Source organism: Phodopus roborovskii, unplaced genomic scaffold (assembly GCF_943737965.1).
Source record: "Phodopus roborovskii unplaced genomic scaffold, PHOROB, whole genome shotgun sequence".
Lineage (NCBI taxonomy): Eukaryota > Metazoa > Chordata > Mammalia > Rodentia > Cricetidae > Phodopus > Phodopus roborovskii.
Window position 1 is genome coordinate 18,329,117 of NW_026126517.1, and position 24,550 is coordinate 18,353,666.

At 42.7% G+C, this 24,550-nt stretch overlaps 1 protein-coding gene across 1 annotated transcript in view; it reads right to left on the minus strand.

Annotated features, from left to right (window-relative positions):
* Jhy (junctional cadherin complex regulator) overlaps positions 1 to 24,550 on the minus strand; it is a 55,101-nt gene that overhangs the window by 1,801 nt on the left and 28,750 nt on the right. Inside the window, exons 4-8 of the mRNA XM_051197163.1 lie at positions 17,783 to 17,896; positions 12,746 to 13,377; positions 9,365 to 9,659; positions 1,678 to 1,758; positions 830 to 958 (exon numbers count right to left, since the gene is read on the minus strand). Of these exons, the coding sequence (XP_051053120.1) occupies positions 830 to 958; positions 1,678 to 1,758; positions 9,365 to 9,659; positions 12,746 to 13,377; positions 17,783 to 17,896 (1,251 nt within the window). The remainder of the gene's footprint in view (positions 1 to 829; positions 959 to 1,677; positions 1,759 to 9,364; positions 9,660 to 12,745; positions 13,378 to 17,782; positions 17,897 to 24,550) is intronic.

Here is a 24,550-nt window from a genome sequence, read left to right on the forward strand (position 1 = left end):
TCGAGGTCTGAGGAAGAATTAATATGATGGTTGGTGAAAGAGAACATGTAGTGCATGTTCCTAAAGGCACTGAAGGACTGAATGCTCCTCCTGCAAGGAGTCCCCATGGCTGCATAGGACTGAATGGATCAGCTGAGGGAGGGAGTTGGCAGTGTGTCTCCATAGTGGGCATTTCATTCCATCCTGACTCAGTGCTGGGTGACAACTGAGAGGACAAATGGTCTGGTTTTTTTTTTTTTTTTTTTCCACCACAGGAAATCATACTCTCTCTCTCTGGAAAAGCATAGAGAAACAAACTTAAACAGTAAGGGATTTATTTATTTATTTTGCATGAACAACAAGAGGATGCTAACTTCCTTGAAAGCTATTTAATTATAAAGAATGAAACCAATAGTTAATCCAGACTGCTAGCTCCCGATGAGAAATCACTTCTTTGTTATTTTTACATGTGACAAAACTAAGGCCACATACTCACCTAATAGTAGTGTGTGTGTGTGTGTGTGTTTGTGTGATTTTGTGGGTAGCAATATAAGTGCAGGGATGGCTGTTTCTAAATGTCCCCTATGTTTCAAACACACAAACACATCCCCCATCCCCAGACAGGGTTTCTCTATATAACAGCCCTGTCTGTCCTGGAATTTGCTTTCTAGACCAGGCTGGCTTCTAACTCACAGAAAGCCACCTGCCTCTGCCTCCCTAGGGCTGGGATTAAAGGTGTTTAAGCCACCATGCCCGGCTCAAATACATCTTTTGAGATTAGGTGGTGACCAAAGTTTGCTTTCGATTTTGACCGAAGCATACATACCCAAGATGCAAGCAAGCTTCTTACCTTCTGTCGAGAAATCACTGGTTTGCTTTCAGTTTTTGCTGTCTCTGGTTTGGACAGAACCGACAGTGTCTTCATGTTGTATTCCTGGACTTGCCTTGCATATTCTTTTTGCTGCATTAATTTTTGCATCTGCTCAGAGAAATAGAGTACAATGAGCTGACCTAATTCTCTCAGTGACACTGGTTTCACGGAGGTGGGCAGCTCAGGGGGGTGACTTGCATAGGCTGGCAGCAGTGAACTGGTTAATGTTTCCCTGGAGAATCTGCAGCCCTGAGTGCAGCAGCACTCCCAGTATTCTCTTAACAGAGGCTAAATCCTATTCAGCCTCTTCTTTGTTGCATTTACCCAATTTATTTTCATTTTTGCTTCCAACTTTGAACTATACTCTTTTTATGCCTGAGTGCAACTGCAGTTCAAACACATTACATGAAGATCTCCTTTCACTAGAGGGAAGAGAATAAAGTGGATGCACTTCTTAGGGGTTGGGGAACTCATATCCTAAGTGTGTCTTCTCTGCCACCACTTCAAAGTTATCAAGACAACTCTTATCAGGGAGACCAACAACCGCACAGCACACACATCCCTTTCCACATTCACGTGCCCCACTCTTCTGGGGGAGGCTTTCAAATCTAACCGAAAGCTGGTGCATAAAATAACACAGGCCAAGAGCGTTGTTTATTCTACAGCAGGAATATATGGGTTTCTCTTGTGCCAGCATGGCTGTTTCTGAGGGGTTTCTACTCAGTGCCGGACATTTGCACTGGGTTTGATGCTGGTCTGCATCTTTACCCCATATTGCTAAGGGCAGGTAGAGGACACTGAGTTTGAAAATGCCACATGCCACTTACTTTGTCTCTCACAGACTCAAAGTCAGGTCCCAGGCCTCCAAGCTTCACGTCTGTTTTCTGATAACCTTTCACCTTGGAACTCTGAAAATGCAACACACAAATGGTTCCTTTTAAAGATCAGTGTCCCCTCCAAGAAGTCATGGGGGCATGGGAAAGAGGGACAATGCAAACCAGAAGCCCTGGTGGAAGGTGGGAGAGTGAGTGCATTTCTTGGCAATGGTACCATTTTCATGGTAGTTATGGGTCGCAGTCTATTTGGTATGTGTAGTTGGTTAGCCAATGTATTTTGACTTTTTCACTTTTGCAATAAAATAAATTGAAATTCTGAAATAATAAGCAATTTCAAGGTAATAATTTGTTCTTTGGTTAACATTTTTTGACTAAAGCATGTATAATACAGCCCTCCCCTGGTGGCAGTTACCATGATGTCCAGTGGAGAAGTTTGCAAAACCAAATGACTGCTCAGAAATGGCAGTCAAAACACACTTTTCAGAAAGTCCCTGTCCAGTGGGGTCAGTGTTGCCGCCTTTCCAGACCCAGAAGGCAAGCGATGAGACTGCAACTTGAACATTTTATAGTTCATTGTTGGAATAGTAGATCATTTTAAGGATGAAAACCAGCTGTCATTCATTGATAATAATCAAAGCCTTGGCAAGACCCACTGAGAAATTAATTTCATTGTTAGTGTGATTTTGGAAAATGTGAAGGGCACCTGGAATTTTGCAGTGTAACTCTAGCTCACACACTTAAGTAAACAGAGCCACAGAGGGAGGCTATGATCTAAGACAAGATTAAGATATACCCCAAACTGCAGTTTTCCACATGAAAGCCGAAGCTGGGACTGGCCATTTGCCCTTATGGGGAAACCAAGGCCTTTCTTTCCTCTTTCCTCAATGAATTTGGTTCCATTTCCTAGGAAGGATAAGAAAGATATCGCCAAAGGAACGGTTTAGATGACTTGTCTTAGGTCTCTATTATCATGATAAAACACGGTGGCCAAAAGCAACATGGGTTGGAAAGGGTTCATTTCATTTATAACTTTCAGGTCACATTGCATCGCAGGAGCCTGGCTGGAACTGAAGCTGAGCCGGGGAGGAGGAGCGCTGCTTACTGATTCGCTGCTTGATCAGTTTTTCTTCTGTGCCCCAGGACTGTCCACCACAGTAAACTGGCTCCTCCCCCATCATCTATCCATCAAGGAAATGCCCTGTGACTTGCCTACAGGCGATCCGACTGAGGCATTTTTCTCAGCGTTCCTCTTCCCAGATGTGTCAGATTATCAGAAACTCACCGGTAACTGTTTTAGGGCAAATTTAAGTTTGTGTTTAGAGTGGGAAAAGTGATGTGTGCTACCTGTGTGATATCACGGTCAATTATGGTGTCTTGCTCCAAGTGTGGTGGTTCATGCCTATAATCCCAGCACTCAGGGAGGTGGGATGTGGGGGGTGGGGATGGGGGGGGGGAGGCCTGAGCAGACAGATCTGTGAGTGAGTTCGAAGCCAGTCTGCTCTACAGAGTGCATTCCACGACGGCCAGGGTCACACAGATAAAACTTGTCTTGAAAAGCAAGATTAATTAGTTAATTAAAAAAATAATTGTGGCTTGCTTTTACCATTGAGACTCAGACTCCAAATATAACACAGAACTGAATGGTTGAAAGGAAACAAACATGTCTATATAGCAAGACACAGCTAATTTGATAATAAATCATCTGTTGTCTTATTTAAGGAACAGTGAATTCTGATTCTCTTCACATGCTGATATCTATATAATGGTGACACATTTTTAGACAATGACAGAGTGTTTTTATCTGTAAGATCTTCAAAGATTAAAACTAAATGATTGAAGGTCATGCTGATAACAAGATGGCAAGTCATATTGCTTTGAAATCTTTTTTTTTTTTTTCCAAGACAGGGTTTTTCTGTGTTCCTTTGGAGCCTGTCCTACAACTCTCTCTATAGACTAGGCTCTCCTTGAACTCAAAGAGACCCACCTGCCTCTGCCTCCCAAATGCTGGGATTAAAGGTGTCCGCCACCAATGCCCAGCTTACTTTGAAATCTTATACTGGTATAAACTGATGCCACCATTTAAACAAAAATTCAACATCTATTTGTATGTATAGGCAAAAAGTTCACAAGAATACAACCCAAACTGTTAAGAGGTGTGAGTAGGATTTCCAAGAGTTTTTGGAATAACTTTGCGTATGTGTACATATGTATTTTAAATCTACTGTGAATTATGTTAAGTCCTAAGGTAGGCCATATGCCTTTTAGAATGACTTATTTTAGATTTATTTATTTTATTTGTTTGTGTATGATTGTTTTGCTTACATGTACGTATGTATGCGCAGCCTGTAACCTGTGCACTTTGTCTATATGCTTTCGTTATCTCTGGATTATTTATACCTAACATGATGTAAACACTACTCAGAGAGTCCCTCTGGTGTCACAATGACTTGGAAAAGTCTGTTGTTGCATCCAGTACAGGCACAATGTTTCTAGAACGCATGGATATGGGGCGGACTTTTTCCCACAAGCCTCCCCAGCACAGAGCTCTGGCTGGTAAGCTAGAATTGAGTTTGGTGGGTATCAGTTGTGTCTTTGGAGGCTTTTATTCATGTTGGCGTGGCAACTCCCCTCTCGTTTTTTACCCCAAAGTGGATAGGACCCCTGCAGCTGGGACAGCACTCCTTCAGGCAGGGCTGGGGTGGGGGCAGGAGAATCACACAATGCTTGGAAACCCCAGGGTTAGCAACTGCCTGCCTCTGGGTTAATTGTATCAAAGAAGAATGAACCCATGGTTCTGAAATTGCCTGTCAGCCTGTCACTGCGGTGGAAGGCAATATTCCTAACACACCAGGGCTTCAGTGTCACTATTCAGAAGGAGCAAAATAAAGTGCCTGGCAGGTGCAACACTTCTGCACTTCTAGGATTAAGGACTCTGTAAACAGAGCTGGCCCTATTATGATGTTAAACATTTATGGTCAAAACTCCCTCACTGCATCCAAGTCTGAAAATCAAGAGAAGGTAAGATTCTGAAATCATTAAAATAACATTAAGATAAACATTGCTCATTGAAGGACATTCCAAAATAATAAGTCTTTAGGAAAATAGTCATTACCAAGATAAGAGCACTGCATCTGCTCCTGTCTGCTTCTTGTCCTTATATATTTTTTATATCATTTTTTGTTGGGGGTGGGGAGGGATGGATCTGGCAATGTAACCCTGGCTGTCCTTGAACTTGCAATGCTTCAGCCCAGTGTTGGGATTACAGGCATATGCCATTTGTGTGGCTATGTTTGGCTTGCAGTTTTTAATAATAAGGATTTTTTTGTTTAAAAGTATTTATTTGTGAGTGTGTGTGTGTGTGTGTGTGTGTGTGTGTGTGTGTGTGTGCATGCTTGTGGGAACACATCATTAGGCCTGTGTAGCAAGCACCTTTACTCACTGAGCCACGCTGGCCCTTCTTCATACATTTGTAAAAGTATTCATATACTACACACTATTTTAATTTACTTTCTTTTGCTAACCATTTTGGTATTTCACTCAACTTATCTGACATCAAGTGGATTTCAAAAATGTGAATTTTAGACAAATATTTTATCATTTAATGTCATTAAATAATTTAGGTATTTCTCTAAATGTTGTTCATTGAAGGTACATTGAGGTAAACACTGTATGTTACTTCTATTTTTTTTTTTTTTTTTTAGATAAATTGGTGGAAGTATGACTATTGAGATCTAACAAACATTTAAAGGCCACCAATTAGCATTCTGCTACCACTAAGGTGGCTCTTTTAACAAACTTGGTTACAAAGTAGTGTATTATCATACTTTACAAACTTCAGTAATTTTTAATAGCTGAGTGAACACAGACAAATCTATTCTTGTGTCTACAAATCCTTTCTTCTCAAAAGTGTGATCTATGTCACTGTTTTACAATCAATACATTTTGAACTATTTGCCAAAGGGGGTAAAAAAGACAAATCAGGGTTTAAGAAAGAGAATCCAAACAAATAAACCACCACTCATATCCAAGCCATAAATCCAATTTGCCTGAAGACGATGGGAAAGAAATGATCAGTGGGCAGAAACCTCATCCTTAGCCCTGGTGCGGCTTAACTTTTAATCATGCTGCCAATTCAAAAAGGACATGCTAGGAAGCATGGATAATTGTGTGTTGATCTTCAGCTACTCTTCTTGCTAGCAACTTCTATAAGCATCAAGGTTATCATAAAACAAAACAGAACAGAGCCAAGGGTCTGACATTCCATACAGACATGGAGGGAGAGCATGTGGCCCGAATGAGCCATCCCCATGGCTGCTGATCCCTTTATAGGATGAGCTGCCTAGCACACAGCCACAGGGGAGTGAGTTTGTTCCGGGTGACTGATGGTGAGAATCCTGGATCTGCTTAAGTTTGGCGCAAGTAATTAGGAAGAGACCAGCACTTTAACTCTGTTTGATCTCTCTCCATCTAAAATCTTAATAGCATTGTTGAGATGTAACTCTCATGCCACAAAATTTACTCATTTAAAGCTGTTCAAATCAGTGGTTTTTAGGATAGTTGCCAAATTGTGTAAGCATCGCCCAATCCAATTGTACAACATTTTCATCACTCTGAAAACAAAACAAAACAAAACTCCAGTGCCCATTAATGCTCACTGTCCTTGTCCAGTCCCCACACCCCTAGTCCTAGGCAGCCAAGCTACTTAATGCTTCTTCAATAATCTTTTACAGTCAAACATTCTACAGACTTTATTTTCATTTCTCTTTTCTTGGTTTTTTTAAAGACTAAAATGTCAAAACAATGATGATGGTGATGATGACAATGACACTTATAAGATACCAGTATTGACAATCCTATTAAGTCTCTGAATACAGGGATCAAGCATTGGAATACAGAAGCACGGTCTAACAAATCTCTACTTGTCTTTGTGTAAACCTCACATGAACTCAGGCTTTGTGGTTTACACCTGTAATCCTAGCACATGGTAGGATGAGTCAGGAGGACCACCATGAGACAGGAGGTCAACTTGGGCTACAGAGTGAGCGAGATCCTGTTTAAAACAAAACAAAACAAAAACGACAACAAAAAACAAACCACCAAACCAAAAATCAAAACAAACAAACAAAGAAAGCCACGTACCCTCTGACATCTACTGGCCTTTGCCCCTCAAATGTGAGACTTTTGTGGGGGCAAGATTTCTACTAATCATCCCTGATTCTCTTAGCAGGGTGTGTGACAGTCACTGTATGCTCTAAAGAGTACACTTGGACTGAAGTGACACTGCCTGATCTGTGAGGACTTGTTTCCATGCTGGGAGTAAGGAAACTACACTGCAGACGTACTCTCCAGAAAGTTCCTCAGATGTGTAAGACTGAGAAAACCACTGAGAAATAAGATAAAAACAATGTCTCAGATGCCTGGGAGCAGGGAGCAAAGGATATGTGCTCTGTGGTCACTTAACTTAATCCAAATAAACCTCTTTTTAGGGGCAGTCAAGCAGCAAGCCCCAGATTGTCTGTGACAACAAACACCAGTTAATTATATGAGCTCAACCTTTATCTGCCAGGGAACTCTCTACTGAGCCCTTTACTCAGTAAAGTGGTGGCTGGAGATAGCAGAAGTATATTTGGATGGTTTGGCATCCCTTGTGCTGTGTTAATTTCTTAGTCATAAGCCTGGATTTAATGACATGGACAACGCCTTGTATTCTGAAATCACTCTCAACAGCACCGGCAGAAGAGGAAGGCACCCCAGGCCTATTATCTTTACAAATCCTCAAATTTTTTACTGTGATTCAGGGCAATTCCCTTGGAAACCAAGAGCTTTGACTTGGCTAGCAAATAGGCATGACATGGATAATGACTCCCCCTGTCTGGTGCAGGGACTACCTGCTGTCCTATACAAATCACTCAGTTCTAACTCACTTCAGCTTCTGGACAAAGGGTGTTCGGTGTGTTTGTCGGATGTAGATTGAAGGTACTGGGGTGAGAAAATGGATGTGTATGGATTGCAGCCACCCTTGCAGCCACTGGGGAGGGGTAGGCAGGAGCAGGAAGTTGTTCCCACCTTCCCACCGCCTTAGATTGGTGGTGTTATGCCCTGTCACCAGGACATTCGCTCCATCCTTTCTCAGCACAGCAGGGATTCAATTTGTGAAAAGGAAGGAACATGAAATGACATTTAGCTGATGTATAATCTTTGCTAGGGAATAAGTGAGGGTTTATTACATTTAATATCACACCACACCTAAAAAAAAAAAAAAAACAAGTGATTTTGATTGTTCCTATGAAGAATCAGGGCCTGGAGTAAGCCAGTAACTTCTCAATTGAGAACAATGCCTCCATGAGATGGGGCTATAAAGGCAAGTCTGTAGGGCATTTCCTTAGTTGGTGATTGATGTGGGAGGGCTCAGCCTACTATGAGTGGGGTCAGTCCTAAGCTGGTGGTTCCCAAAGAAAGCAAGCTGAGTAAGCCACAGAGGAGCAAGCCAGTGGGCAACTCCTCTCCAGAGCCCCAGAGACACCTGGAGATGGGGCTAGACCAAGGACTTCAGAATGACTGAATTCACCAACTTCCTCCCAACCCTGCAGCTGGGAACCCAATCCAAAAGCTGTTGTTGTTTTTCAACTACAGGAAAGTGCTCTTCTGAGAGACTGCGTTGGTCTGACTCTTAGGCCCTGGTGATCTAGAAGCTCTGGAGTGAGCAGGCAGTCTCCATGTTGACAGGAAGTGTTGGTTGCAAAGGCAACCAACAGAAATAATATAAATGATGCTATTTTCCCAATCTGGTCTATGAGTCACCTTATTTGAGAAACACTTGAAAGTGAGATTGGCACTACTTTAGAACCCAACTGCCATGCAATCACATTTCTCTGGGAAAAGAAGTCACCTGTGATTCCCGAAACTGGGTCTCCTTATTTATAGTGGAAGTGGAGTCTTCCAGCTCTAAGCTAATACAAGTGCTTTCCAAGCCTCAGAACCATGAGCTAAACAGACTTCCTTATAACATAACCTGCCTCAGGTATCTTATTATAGTAACGGAAAATAAAACCACATTATTTCACCCTGGAACCAAGTGATCTTCCTGAGAATTTAAAAAAGTTGTGTTTGAAGCAAGACATGAAGAGACTGAACTGCACAAAAATGCTCACTGGTCTGGGACTTTGCTGTAGAAGCTGAGGTGAGATGTGCACAGAGAGGAATCTTCTGGTGCGGAGGAACCAGCAGTAGAGGCCAGAGACCTCTGGCAACATGGCTTTCAATCGCTCAGCCCTACTCTCTCTCTCTTTTCAGATACGAAGGTATGAGACTCAGCTTAGGAGGGGGACTGGAGTTGATCAGATACGAAGGTTATGAGACTCAGCTTAGGAGGGGGACTGGGGTTGAGGAAAAGGGGAGATTAAATAGAGGGTAAAGCAGAATTATTATTGCCTTCTGCAGTATAGACACATCCCAGAGATGACCTGAAAAGAAAGTGGGAATAGGCATCCTTGACAAGAGAAACTTCTGGAAAGACAGGGTGGCGAAATCGAGGAATAGCAAGGGCCTGAGAGGAGGGTTCCTGGTTCCTGGACCAGCTTGCTGTGCGAGAGGCTAAACCATGACCGACCCTATTCCAGGCCCATCTGTGTCATCAGAATTAAAAAGTGACTTGGCTAAACAGCCATGCTTTTATCACCTTTGTGCCGCTGCGCTTTCTGTGTTTTCTCCCTCTTTCCAGCTGAAGCAGGTAGCCTTCCGAATTACTACGGGTCATCTTCATCTGGTGTCTGTGGTTTCTCTCTGAGTGGAGTTGCAATTCACTTTCCACCCTGGACAGGATGGGCGGGAGTGTGGTGCTGGACAAGGAACCCTCGCTGGGCTGCACTTCCGCCAGCTGCACCAGGGCTTGCTGGTGCTGCTCCATGATCTGGGCAAGCCGCGAATCTGGAGAGGCACTAACATGCTCCATGTCTGAGGAAGAGTGGAATTTCCTTTGGAGAAAACACAAGTGTTTTAAATAAAACTTGACTCCAGTAACACCATTTTCTGTGTAGAAAGTCTTTAGGAACCATTAATCTTTTCATGAGCATACTGATTTTGAATCTTTAATTCCTCCTCTTTTTCCTTGGGACACTCTAACTCCCTTTCAAAAATATTCCTTTATTTATGTGTTTCTCTGTGTGTGTACATGTGAGTGCAGGTGCCCTTGGAGTTCAGAAGGAGGTGTCAGATCCTGCGGGGTAGGGCATATGGTAGAGGCCCTGCCTAAAATGGGCAAGGCTCTGGGTTCCTTCACCAGCACCAGAAAACAAAAGTCCAATATGCAAGCTGGGTTAATTTTGGGGACAGTAGGAAGCCTATGAGTTTATTTCACTACATTATAGGATTGGTGAAACACATTTGATCAAATTACAAGCTCACTTATAACAAAAGTTCTTTGAAAAGGAAAATAGTAACGGGAAGGGATTTTCTATATCTGTCTGCTAAAAACTAAATATTATTTATTTTTATTATTGTATGTGCATGAGGTTGTGTGTATCCACAAGTGCACATGTGTGTATATACTGTGAGAATATATGTTTATGTAAAGGAAGACATATGCACATGTGTTACAGTGCATGGTTGGAAGTCAGAGGATAATGTTTGGAGATGGAACTCTAGACATGAGGCTTGCAGATTAGAGTCAGGTTGTCTCTGTGCAGCCTAGGCTGCCCTTGAACTCAGTATCATTCTTCCTCAGTCTCTTGTGTGGTGAGATTACAGGGGATCATACAATCATACCCAACTTAAATATTAGTTGTAATTGCAAAAAGGGCTGGAAGTCGCCTCCCTAAAGCCAGAGAAAGGACAACAAAGGTGCTTGCCAACCATCACTGTCACTCCAGCAAGCTGACTCAGACCCTTACTGAACACATATCCCAGACCATGTGATACAGCACCAGTTTCCCTACTGATTTGTATGTAAAGTTGCCTCCCCGTCCTGTGTTGCAAACAAGCATGAAAGGTACCCTATGTATCACACTACACATGTCATCTGTGCACTTTAGCATCAAGGTCATCACATGTCAGGTGTCCAGAACATTATTTGTTAAGGAGCATCACAGATGGTGTCTTGGAGTGACTTTAAAAAAATAGCTTTTTCTTGCTTATAGAAGTAATGTGTCTACATTGTAACTCTAACAATTCTAACTCTAAAGAGAGAATGAAAAAAAAACCCTTGATTTCTCTTGCCAATTTAAGTTTTATTTATTTCATTCATTCATTTATGACAGGGTCTTACTATATAGCTTTTACTGGCCTGGAACTGGCTATGTAGATTAGACTGTACTTGAATTCCTAGAGATATGCCTGCCTCTGCCTCCTGAGTGCTAGAATTAAAGTCATGTGCCACCAAACCCAGCACTTTTTATGTGTTTGGATGTTTTACTTACATGTATGTTTGTGCACCACATGTATTTTTGGTACCTTCAGAGACCAGAAGATGACATCAGATCCTCTGGGACTGGAGTTACAGATGGTTGTGAGCCATCCTGTAGGTGCTGGGAATTGAACCTGTGTCCTCTGGAAGAGCAGCCAGTATTCTTAACCACTGAGTCAGAGATAACCACTACTCATCATCAGGTGGACTTTCTTTCCACATGCACATTGGGACAGTAGAGGCCATAGTCCTTGGGTATAACCCTGTACCTCATTACCTTTTCTCTCTCTCTGTCTGTCTGTCTGTCTCTCTTTGAGATAGGGTTTCTTTGTGTAACCTTGGCTGTCCTAGAATTTGCTCCGTAGATCAGGCTGGCCTTGAACTCACAGAGATCTGTCTGCCTCTGCCTCCCAAATGCTGAGATTAAGGGTGATCGACACTACTGCCTGGCTGACCTTCTCTTTGGAGGTATATCTTTTAGTGGTCACAGGAACTAAATACTATGTGAGATTTCCCTACCATTGGATTTTTTGCTCATTTCTGTAAATATGTTTCTCTTATTGGTTAATGAATAAAGCACTGTTGGCCAATAAGAAAGCAAGATAGGTGGGACTAGGAGACAAGGAAGATTCTGGAAGGAGTAGGGAGGAGATCCATGGTGGAGGATGGAGAGAGAATGCCAGTCCCTCTCTCTGGTAAGATAAGACCACATGGAAGTACTTAGATTAATAGAAATGGGTTAATAATTAAGACAGAGCTAGCTGATAAGAAACATGTAACTGGCCAACAGAATTATATTTAATACAGCGTCTCTCTGTGTTATTTGGGGCTGGTGCGGTTGAGGGCCCAGGCTGATGGAAAAAACCTTACTCATAACACATTTCCCACGGAAACAGTAGAGGAGACTGGAAAGAGGAGGAGGATGACATAGAAGTAAGGTAGGAATCAGAGGTAGGGGAGGGGTTAGTTGTCCTTTTCTTCCAGGCTGTTCCACTCAGGAGCTTCCCTGTCCCCTTCTCCCTCTCATTTCTTTCTCTATAAGCCTCTTATTTCTCCTCTGAACAAGTCACTCATGATAGGGAAGTTCCAGGCAGGTGTGATGTCTCTGTGTGTAAAGGCATCTAAACATTGCCCTCCACAGGTGCTTTGACATGTGTGTGTGCATGTATAATATTCCTTTATACTGTGTGAATATATGCCACCATGACTGGTTTAATAATGAAGCCGACGGGCCAACAGAGGGACAGGATACAGTTAGGCGGAAGAGCCAAACTGAGAATTCTGGGAAGAAGAAGGACAGACTCAGGAATTATGAACAGATGTAGAGAGGAGCAAGATGGACATGCTGTACTGAGAAAAGGTATCAAGCCACATGGCGAAGTGTAGATAAGAAATATGGGTTGAATTAAATGTAAGAATTAGCTAGTAACAAGCCTGAGCTGTTGACTGAGCATTTGTAATTAATATTAAGCCTCTATGTGGTTACTTGGGAGCTGCTTTCGGGACAAGGAACTTCCACTTGTGTGTGTGCATTCATTGCACATGTAAACAAACATTAATGCATGCATACACACATGAAAACACATGCACATTCACATTAATAAAAACAAAAAAATTGAAATTAAGAAAACAAACAAACAAACAAAAAAGAGTTCTCACCATAGCATCTCTATGTTCTTGTATTTTGTCTCTGCCTGTGGCTGTTTGGATGGCTTCTTGATCTTTGTTGACCTGTGTGTATTCATGTCATAATCAGACTGAGGACCTTTCTGGCCCTGGGGCACGTATCTGTGAGAAAGTTCATTAAAGTCTTGTAGCTCCATATCAAAGAGCATGTAGTTGGGCTGCTGCTTATACAAAAATCTTTTCTCTTCTTCCTGTCTGTGTCCTCTCTTTCTATTAGTGTTCAGCCCCAAGACAGAGTTTTTATACAACACTCTGTCAAAACCCTGTTCGGGAGGAACAAATGTGTCGGAAGTGACTTGGGGATTGTGGGTGAGTGTTCTGGAGTCCTGTAAGTCAGTGTTAGAAGAGTTCATATATGTGGCCAGTTTGTGTTTTGCTGAGGCATCATCCACAGGCTGCCTTTGGTTTTGTGGCTGTTGGAGAGGGTAATTCTGATTTTTTTGATCGAGAACAAGCTCTTTTGGGTGTCTCTTCTGTTTATGAACCCTCCTTGTCTTTCCTGTTCTTCTGGAAGATTGCTGCCCATTGGCTGCATCAGAAGACTGACCTCTTGGGACTTTGCCTGTTTTTGTATCTTCATATTGAGATAAATGTTCTTGGTAATTCTAAAAAAGATATTAAGTTAAGGTAAAATTAGAAGATGAGCACTCTTCATAAATTTTTAATTAATTCTTTTTTTTTTTTTTCAAATGGGAGTTAAAACTTCTAGGAAAGTGGCCATGGTTAAAAAGGAGGAAGTACAGAGAGTTCTTTCCTAATGGCAAGCAATTAAAGGGTGAGTGACCAAGGACATGTTAGATTGTGAGCCCAGAAGGAGCTTGAGGACTTAAAACAGCCTCTGGCAAGTTATATGGGAAGAGGTCGTCAAAGTGAGGAAGAGAACTTCCAAGGAGATGCTCAGAGAAAGAATATACATCTGTGTCCACAGGTGTAGACTTATGTTAACTAAGCATTTCCAAAATCTCACCCAGGAGATACCACAGGTTTTCCTGTGCCAAGCAAGTCCAAGCTCAGTCAGAGAAACAGATCAGACTGTCAACTCTTCGTATTCACATAGGTCAGCAGCTAGGAATGACCTCTTAGCCAGATGAGACAAATTAGATCTTATTCAGAGGGTTCTGAGAGAGCCAGAGCTGTGACAGGGAGTCCATGAAACCACAAGGGCTGTTTTGCTTTCTGTTGCTTAATATAGCCTGCACTTAGGCAATCAAACATCTGGAGAAAGGGATTTCAATCTCAAAACCATCTCGGTGCTTTTCTAAGTCCAGTAACAACAAAATGTATTCCCGGGACAATAGATACACTGTGTAACTATATTGTGCTGTGCAGCCATTTAAGAGTATTTCCCGAGGAATGGAGCACTCATTACTTTGTGAAAAATGAGCAGGGTTAAGAGGCTTTTGGAAAGAATGATTAACTGCTTATTGAAACAGTAAGATGACTGTGTGCATCAATGTGTTATATAACTGCAACATCTTTGTCCCTTTCAGGACACACACGTAAAAAGAACCCTTCATGACCCATATCTATGCAATGTTAATTGAAAAATGCAACCATTAGGCAGCACATTGGAGGCCAGTGAATATACTCAAACTGGGCAAAGCAGGCTTTTCCTTGTTCAGATTTCTTTTGGTTGGTTGGGAAAGGAGATTGCATCACGATGATACAGTTTTAGGTTTTATTTCACTTCCTTGATACAACCTGCAAGGCTGACAATATGAGCCTCTGCATGTTTCCAAATAATAATCACGGTCCTGTTTATAATAAAACCGCACTGGGATGTTAAATTTATAAGATTGTTAAATGTACACCAGTGATATATAGTATCGCTTGTAGTAGCAGGCTGGTTAAATAAAGAATGACACTATTTGAAAAGTGGCTTATTTCCTTTGGAATTTGAGCCATTTCAGGGATGACCAGCGTCTCATCGGCTCTTACAAATTTTCAGTTTTCACCTGTAAAAAAACTGACAAAAATAACATCCAGGTAAGAAAATTGTTTTCTTCTACATCAAGTTGCATGGGGGAAGCATGAGCAAAAAGACTCTCCCAATACATGGCCCCAAATACATTCTTCTTTGGAGTGGCCCCCAAAGTCATTAGAGTTATTTTTTTATAACATTTATTTATTCATTTGTGTGCATGTGCACACATATCCACGTGGCTGCACATGTGCTACAGTGCATGTGTGGCATCAGAGGACAACTTGCAGGTGTCAGTTCTTATCTTCTACCATGTGGATCCCAGGGATAGAACTCACATTGTTAGGCTTGGTGGCAAGCACCTTTGCTTGCTGAGCCATCTTGCTGGGCCAGAAACTGCTGTTTGATAATCTTTCTGGTGTGTTTCTGAAGGGCAATGGCTCGTTTTGTGCTGTCATCATGTTAGTTTAGGTCAAACAAGCCTCTCTTTGCTATGATCTACCGACTCTAACTCATACTGGTCAACCACGGCATTCTTTTCAACATTCGTTCAGCCTTGCGATCTCTGGGGGGGGGGGGGGAATAAAGGTCTAACTAGAGACTTTCTGCTGTCACCTGACTTACATTTCCCTAGAAGGAATTCCTTTCCTAGGGAATTACATCTGAAATTCTTGACTCTAGCCATGTTGTTACCTTTGTTGAGGACGATACAGCTCACAGCAGCCCTCATCACAGGGTGCTTTGCCAACAAAGGTCACAGACTCATCCTATTCCAAACTTGAATTGTCTTGAGAGTTAAATCCTCCACTCACATAGACATAAGTGCCCAGAGTTGGTATTTCAGTCCTCAGAAAGGAAGACGTTTATGGGCTTGATATGATTCCTCTCACCTCCCAAGTAGCCTACTCGGGATCTGCTGCTGGCTGGAGATTTATTACCCTACAAGTGAGGCATCAGGTGTCACTCTTTAGGTGGTGAGACCCCAGTTCCCTGAAGTTAATATACAAAGCCATTCTCAGGCTATTTAATCTCCATCAGTGCAGAAATCCTCGATTCTGTTCTCACTAGGATTCTTTTGTTACCCACGCTGGCAATTGGTATGCCCTCCATGCACTCAGACTAACGGCTTAATGGAAGTAGGTTTTCATGTCACATGTGGAGTGTCAGCGCTGGGAAATCTCGATGACTAAAGTTGAGATGGGAGTGTCGTAGTGAGACCCATCCTCAGTCATCAGTGTCCACCCAGACTGTGCCACCACTCTAGCTCTGCGAAAGGCACTGTCCGGCTGCTTCCATCTTGGGGCTCATGTGTCATAAGCAAAAAGAATGCACACTCTTACTGCAGCCAGGATGCTCATCTCCTCTGACATAGAGGCCACTGTTGCTCTTAGCTGCCCTGATTGGGCCCTGGGGTCCTGGGACTTGTACCTGGGCTCCAAGATTACCTCTGACCCAGAGAACTTTCTGTTTTATTATTCTGTTTAGCTTCTGAGTTTGTTAAAAATAAAATGTGAGCTTAGGTTCCAAATTGTATCTAATATTATTAAGAAACATCTGGCACAAATTATTGACTAACTCCCTCATGGTCAGCAAGGAAGAACTCAGGTCAGATAAGCAGAAGCAATACAGATGTTGAGCTGACCAAATGCACAGCTGTTCGGAAAGGTGGGAGAAGGGGCTGACCACAGGGACTTGAGCATGGTTAGTGAAGGGCCTCATGTGGCTTTTCATGCTGCCATCATTGGTGCTTTTGCTTTCAGTCTGGAAAGACCTCATTTCACCCATAGGGCACCCAGAAGGGTCTTGTGGCCAGGGATGTACTTCTGCACACTGTCGGGCATGGCATCTGAGAAACTGATGCCTTCAGTTTGGGCACACACCAATGAAAGGGGACTTGTGAAACCTGTGAAGACCACAGGGGAGCACAGAATGCTGAAGGACAATACAGTCTGAGGAAAGGACTTAAGCAGGGAGTAAAGGCCTTAAGTGGACACAAGAATCTGACATTAAAAACATGATGATGCCAAGGATCTCTGTCAGGTGGAGTCCTGGATCCTGTCCACTCCCCCAACCCCCTGCCAGGAGGGACTTCAGTCCCCATCTTTTCTACCTTTTTGATGAGGCTTCCCTGACATCAGCTTTCAGGAAGCTCTGGGTGAGTGACTATTTATTTATTGACTCACTTCAGTTCTATCAGCGGCCTAGACACCTGGTGAGGACAGGAGAGGGTTTAGGATGTCTGTCTTTTCTATGCTTCTGATGCTTAGATGAACTTTAATGTTTTTAACTTTACAATCCTTGCATGTGTGGCTTTAACTGGTGATTTCAAAAGGCTCACCCCTCCCTCCCCAACCCTTGAAACAAAGTCTCACTGTGTAGCACTGGCTGACCCTGAGCTTGCTGTGTTGACCAGGCTGACCTCACACCTTCCTCTGCCACTGAGTGCTGGAGTTATGGAATTAAGGGCATGCTTAATGAACAGGGGTGGAACCAGATACAGGAGTGACTCCATGTATTTCCATGTACTGACTCAGGAAAAGATCAGATCCCAGTGATTTTTTTTTTGCCTCCAATCACTTATGAGTGCCCATGGACAGGACAAGAAGGATGCTCACATGCTAAGATACCAGTTGGAAAGCTTGAACATTCTGGAAACAAAGCTTGGTGAGGCTCGGACGGATTCCGTCAGCTTTAGGGACAGTGTCACTTGAGTCTTTTGGGTAGCTACTAGCTCTCAGAGGAAACATTATATTTCCCCTGGACATCCCTTTTCCCTTCCTTCTGTGAGAGGGTTTGTGTGTGTGTGTGTGTGTGTGTGTGTGTGTGTGTGTGTGTGTGTGTGTGTGTGTCTGTATGCTTGGAGTGAAATGATGGTGTTCTGGGATAGGGAGCCTTTAAAAAAGCAGGTAGGATTGCTGGCAGAGCAAGCTATGGCACTCCTTGGCTGAAGGCAGTCTTCAGCATAGGCCAATAGACAAGTATTTTGGACATAAAAATCAACCCTTAAGTGACAGGAACTCAGTGCCAAACATTACTTATATCTAGCACTATCACTTGAAGCACACTTAACACACAGTCTAGCAGGTGACCTTGAGCTGTTTTGCTCTCTGATGCCATTTGTCCTCAGGATCCATGGAAGTGTTTTCGACTTCTTTGTCATTCTGGATAGCCATCTTGCCAGTACCTCTGATGGGGTAGGAGACCTAAGGGGGTAAAACACATAGCACAGTAAGTGGCATACACTGCATCTTAAGTGGGTTCATTTCAGTCCTACAGTTGTGGGGTTCAAGTCTGTGCGCTTGAGAGACAGGTCCTGGGAAGACAGGATTTATGTTTGGTTTATTGCAAAGGTCCATTGTTTCAGTTCTCAGGCACTTATGTCAGTCAATCCTTCATCACTGTGCTAAAAACAAAACAAAACACAACAACAAAACCCAAGCTAAACCATTTCAAAGGAGGAAGGATTTATTTTGATGCATGGTTGCAAAACGTTCAGCCCATGGTTACTTAACCCTGTTGTTTGGAGCCTGGGGTCAAGTAGAATATCATGGTGGTAAGGACAGCATGGAACAAAGTGGTTTACCTTACAGCAGCCAGGAAGCAGAAGACATGGAGGAAGGGGCTGGCATCTACCTGTGTAATTCAAGGACACAATCATATGACCTACTTCCTCCAACTACTACCTAGACCCTAAAATTTCTACCATCTCCTAACAGCACCATGAGATGATGACCAAGTCTTGGACACCTAATAATCATGAAAATCATTGGAGGGACCTGGATTGCTCCCAAGGAAGATGGAAATAAAGTGTTCCCTCATGTAGTTGTGAAGATAGAATGGGTGCTTTGAGACCCAAGGGCCCCTTGTTTAAATGTCCCATGCCTGGTTAGGAGACTAGACTTTAGTACAGTTATTAGAACAGGATATTGAAAGTATCAATTGATCCCATCAAAAAAAAAAAAAAAAAAAAAAAAAAAAGATGATGATACTCTGCCTTTCACTTACAATGAGGAATCTGTCCTGATAAACCCATCATGAATTTTTAAAAAAATGCATTTAGTACACTGTGCTGGTTAGCTTTTGTCAACTCCACACATGCTAGGGACTTTTGGAAAGAGGGAAACTTGGTTAAGAAAGAGCACCCACCAGACTGGCCTGTGGGGCATTTTCTTGATTTACAATTGATGTGGGAGGGCCCATCTCACTGTAGGCAGTGTCACTGCTGGGCTGATGGTCCTGGGTTGTATAAGAAAGCAGACCAAGCAAACCAGTAAGCAGGATTATGCTGTGGCCTCTGCTTCAGTTCCTGCCTCCAGGTTCCTGCCTTGAGATCCTGCCCTGACTTTCCTCAGTGATGGAGTGTTGACCTTAGAGTTGTAAGATGAACTAAACCCTTTCCTTCCTCACGTTGCTTTATCATCAAGGTCATGGCACTTTATCATAGCAACATGCTGCAGCCATGACATTCTATCTCACCACCAGCCCAGGACCAGTGGAAACAACAGAACGAAAGTTTGAGACCATAAGCCAAAACAGATCTTAAAAAGTAAATCTGTTTTCTTAAGTATTTTGATCACAGTTATGCAAAAATAACAGCTCTCCATTGACCATTTGTTCCATATCAAGAAAAGTGTCTCTGAGCTATACAGAATGGTAGCTGTTAGAAAGTCCTGCAGGAAGCAGACTTAAAGTTCTACCATCCCGGTGTAGGGAGAGAACCTGGAAACAAGCCATTTCGAGCTCCAGGACATTCATGCTGACTCTAGTAGACAGCCATACAGTTTGCCTATATCTCTTGACTGGCTGTGTTTGCTTGTCAGTATCTAAAGGTCTTCAGTAGGTTAAGGAGGAGAAAAAGGAATCTGTTTCATGCATGATAAGCAGAGTGTCCATCACTGAGCAGCCTCCATGTCAGAAATCTCTTACAGGAACAGAGATCCTGTTCTGCTTTTTGGAGTAACACAGATTCGGTGAACCTCCTTTTCAGATAGTGCATCTACACTGGGCTCCAACTGACTCAGAAGTCTCTCCAATATACTTTTCTTAGTACTTCTGTTCCAAGATTCCTCACTGTTCTCTGTTGCTCTGGTTGGGCTTTGGTAGCTACTGCCTGATTCCCCACCTATAAAATGTCATCTCTCCCCCTCTGAACGGGTGTGATTCATTTTTTAATGTAACTTTGGGGCTTTGCACTTATCTTGTTTAATTTTCTGTGGTGGGCCATGGAGTGGGAGTGGCCACATGCAAGAATGAAGGCTCACAGGGAACAGATTTGACAGTTCTAATTTTCCCTCTGCTGCTTATGTTTACAAGTGGGGTTTAGTGCCCAGTACTAAGAAGGAAACGTATTTGTTGACTATTATATGTTAAGTAAATGTTTGGCAATGATGACAATCTCAAATCTTTTCCATTCAGTATGGCATCTGTAGCCCAAGAAGGAACACTGAGTTTTTTTCAGCTTGAGAGTAACCTCATCTGTCTCTCGTAGCCCATTAAATAACTATCAAAATTACTACACACACACACACACACACACACACACAGATACACACGTGCACACACACCTGACAACCTTATATGTAAAGGTCAAAGGTGAGCACTGACCTTTTGACCTTCTCCCCTGATCCCCACTTGTGTACTGTTGCATGCATGTTGCATACACTCACTCATCACACACATACACAATAATAATAGTTTGAAAAAGCAATTTCTTGAATTTTTATTCCTAAAATAAGGAAGAAAAATATACTATTTGATCATGACTGCTTTCTAAATGAAAATGACCATCTACTTTTGAATGAACAGCCTCCTCTGCCAGTGGGAGATTTCATATCATGAGATCATATAAAGTTTAGAAAGTTCAATGAAGGCCAAGAGTCACTTCCCAAATTTACATCAGGGCTCACCTCCCACTGCTGCTCCCAGAAGCATCCTGAATTGTAAAACACTAGGTTTCACAACAGCAACTGGCACCATTGCAAAGATTTTTGTTGTGTTGTTTATTTATTTTATTTTGTACTTTTGAGATGGGGTTTTGCTATGTAGTAGCCCAGGCTGGCTTCCATTTTGCTGCCTCAGGCTCCCAAGCACCGGGATTCTAGGCATGTGTGTCCATGCCTAGCAACTGAATATCTCTTATTAATGTTAAGCAGAAACACAACTTGTTTTAAGGAAAAACTGACTGTCCTGAATGAGAAATGAAGGTCAAGAGAGGGAAAAATTCTAACCAGGCTGCCTGAGCAGGCAAGGATACTCCTTTAATCTCAAAGAGGCTTAAAATATCTGGAGGGAATAGGAGAGATGGCCAGTAGGATGTAGATTATCTAGCTTTTACAAATGCAAAGAGAAATATAGGATGTGCATTAGATAATGGGTTTATCATCAATGGCATTAATTTTCCATTGACAATCATGCTTACATAGCTCTGTCAGAAACTTTACATATTACTACTAGAATGTCGGTTGTTTCCTTTGCCAGGGAGCAAAGGACACACACTGTTTCTGTGCACGTGGTTTTGGTGGAGCTTGGCTGCATCACCCCTGTGAGCTTTCTGGGCAGGTAAAACATACTTCTACATTAGCTCTTTGAAAGTGGAGTGGGACACAACCTCTGCCAGCTATTTTTTCTTTTTCTTTTTCTTTTTTTTCCCTGAACCATTCTATTAATACCAATCAAATCGAGAAAATGATCAAATGAAATTGCATTTTGAGCATCGTAAGCTGTGTAATGTCTATTCTGTTAAATTGGGGCCTATAATTGCTTCTGTCCTGAAAAGATACAACAAAGACAGCAATCATGGCATGTCATTATCCCAGACTAGAAAACCGGCCTTTGCAGGGAGGACTTCAAAGGCTTGTGGTTCTCAAATTGCATTTGGCTGCTATTGTTGAAGCGCAGGCAATCTTGATTAGGTGTTTACACTGAGGTAAGGCGCAGAGCAGAGAGTCTGAGTGCCTGGGTCTAGAGCCATTAAAAAATTGTACATTATGTTCCTTGCTTTGAAGTGAGGGTTTGTAGGGAGGAAAGCAACTCAGACTGAGTACAGCTGAGCTAGACTGCGCTGCTGTTTCTCTCTCAAAGAAACACATCAGGTTCTTAGAGAATCAGACAGTGCTGCAGAAAGCAAGGCCAAGGCTTCACTCAGAGCCATGTGACACAGCAGATCTACATAGCACACGCCGACACTCGCTTCATAAACATGCTAATATTAGACTGTAGTCACTGTGGACTGTGTCCATGTGTCCCCTTACATCCTGCTTTTTGTACTGCCTGTGTGTTAGCTGCTATTCGGATCTTCATATTACCTGAGAAGGCTTTGTTATGCCCATTCCTAGTGGGAATGTACTGGCAATTAGCCACATAGTCAAATTAGGAAAGCTGAGGTGTCAGATTAAATAAACATTACATGCAAGTATGTATGTGCACACATGTGTGTTTGCATGCATGCATGTGTGATGTGCATGCTGTGGTACACATGTGGAGGTCAGAGAACAACTTGAGCCTTTTGTTTTTTTTTCATTCACCGTGCTGGCCCCGGGGGTTTCAAACTCATGTTGTCAGGCTGGGCTGAGGGCAGCTCTCCCAGTGTGAGATGTTTTTTTTTTTTCTTTTTTTTAAAGATGTCTCACCATCATTCTGCTCTATCAGTTACTTACACAATCACTAGGTGTAGTGAGAGTTTCTTTATTCATTTGGGTAATGAGTGCTAGGAAGCATTTATTCCTGATGTATTCCTGACACATTGTATCCCTGGCGGTCCCCATGGCCATCACAAGAGACTGATTCAGATTCTACTACTGTGAGCTGGCTTCTCTGGCACTGAGCATGGCTGCTTAAATTATCAAGGGGTTTTGTGTTTTCAGCTGTTAAAGACAACATGGGCAAAATATCGGGAGTCTCTTGCCAGCCTTTCTCCATTCCTATAGAACACCCAAGCACATATGTGCTCAATGCAAACTTGATGCCGAGTCTTATGCACACACATGTATACACACACACACACACACACACATTCCTTTTCAGTAGATTACAGTAGATTACTCCCAGAGTGATCATTGCTTTCTACTTATAACGCTTCCTTACTTCCCAGTTGTCCTTAATCTTCATAAGCACACACAACATGTACCTTGGGCTCCCAGGCACTTCTTCATTTTGGGATCCTTGCTCCTTCCCTAACAATGATGTTTACATGGACCATTATCTCTGGGCCTGTGTGAAGGCCATTCTCTGCTTAGAAACACACTTCACCTCATTATCTGTATTTATTTATTTATTCTATTGAGGATTGCTAGAAAGCTAGATTTTTATCCTTAAAATAGGACTTTTTGTTTGTTTGTTTGTTTTTGTTTTATGAGACAGGTTCTCATGAAGTTAACTGGGCTAGCTTTGAACTCACTATCCTCTTGCCTCAGCTTCTGAAGTAGATGGTATTTTAGGCCTTTATTATGCTATTTAGAGTATCAGTTTTGGTATAAATGTAACTTCCTCCATGAAGCCTTTCCTGATTCCCACAGGAGGCAGCCATAGACACACTTTGTATTTTCCCCTTTCCTAACAAGGACCACCCTGTGGCTTGCGTTTCTTTCCACTTTGTCTCAGTGATAAAAACCGTGACCAAAAACAACATGGGGAGGAAAGGGTTTATTTTGTTTACACTTCTAGACAACGGTACATTACTTGAGGGAAGTCAGAGCAGGAACTCAAGAAGGGCAGGGTCCTGGAGGCAGGAGTTGATGCAGAGGCCATGAGGGGGCACTGCTTACTGGCTTGCTTCCCATGGTTTGCTCAGTCTGCTTTCTTATATGACCCAGAACCACCAGTCCAGGGATATCCCACCCACAAGGGGCTGGGCCCTCCCCTATCAATCATTAAGAAAATGCTCGACAGCTGGATCTTTTACTTATTCTTTCTTTCTTTCTTTCTTTCTTTCTTTTTTTTTTTAAAGACATCTAGCTGGATCTCATGGAGGCATTTTCTCAACCGAGGTCCCTCCTTTCAGATGATTCTAGCTTGTGTCAAGTTGACATAGACTAACTAGCACACCCTTCCTTACTGAAGTCCCGTGATGGCAGAATGGAGGGGCTATGTGCAGGACTGCTGTGTTGTACCGACCAGAGCACTATGCATTTGTACTGCCGGGTATACAGATGGGCAACAAATACAGCTAGATGGAGAATTTGACCCATGTTGTTCCCAGAGATCTCCAATCTTCATCAGAATGGACATAATCATCTTTCTGTTTGCGCAGATTATAAATCCATGGGTTCAATCAGGGCCTGGGGCATGGCTCAGTTGTAGATCACTTCCCTAGCATGCATGAGGCCCTGAGTTCCGACCCCAGCACTGCAAAGAAAAAACCAAAACCAAATAAATACACACACACACACACACACACACACACACACACACACACACACACCAGTAGTGAGCACGTGCCAAATCAACACCCAACCCCATCACTTCCAGGATAATATGGTACACTAGCTATCGACATAACTGTGAAGTTATCAACATAAGCTACAGCTGTCTGAGGGTCCACATAAGGATGTGCACAGAGTTTACACAAATACCACACCATTTAATAATGGGACTTAAGCTCATCAGATTTCAGTGTCTGAGAAGGGTCCACCATAGATAGCGATGGGCAGCTACTTAATTATCCAGGCAGGTTTGTGGTTTCTATCAAATCCAGACAGAGAACTGCCAATAAAATGGGGGTGGAAACTGGGGTCTCATCGTCCATCCCACTCTTCTTGCTCATTGTGCCCAGAGCTAAGGGTCCTTCAGCCCCTCAACTTCTCATTGTTATTCTCTTTCCCATGAATCATCTTCCCCAAATATTTGTGTGGTGTCATTTC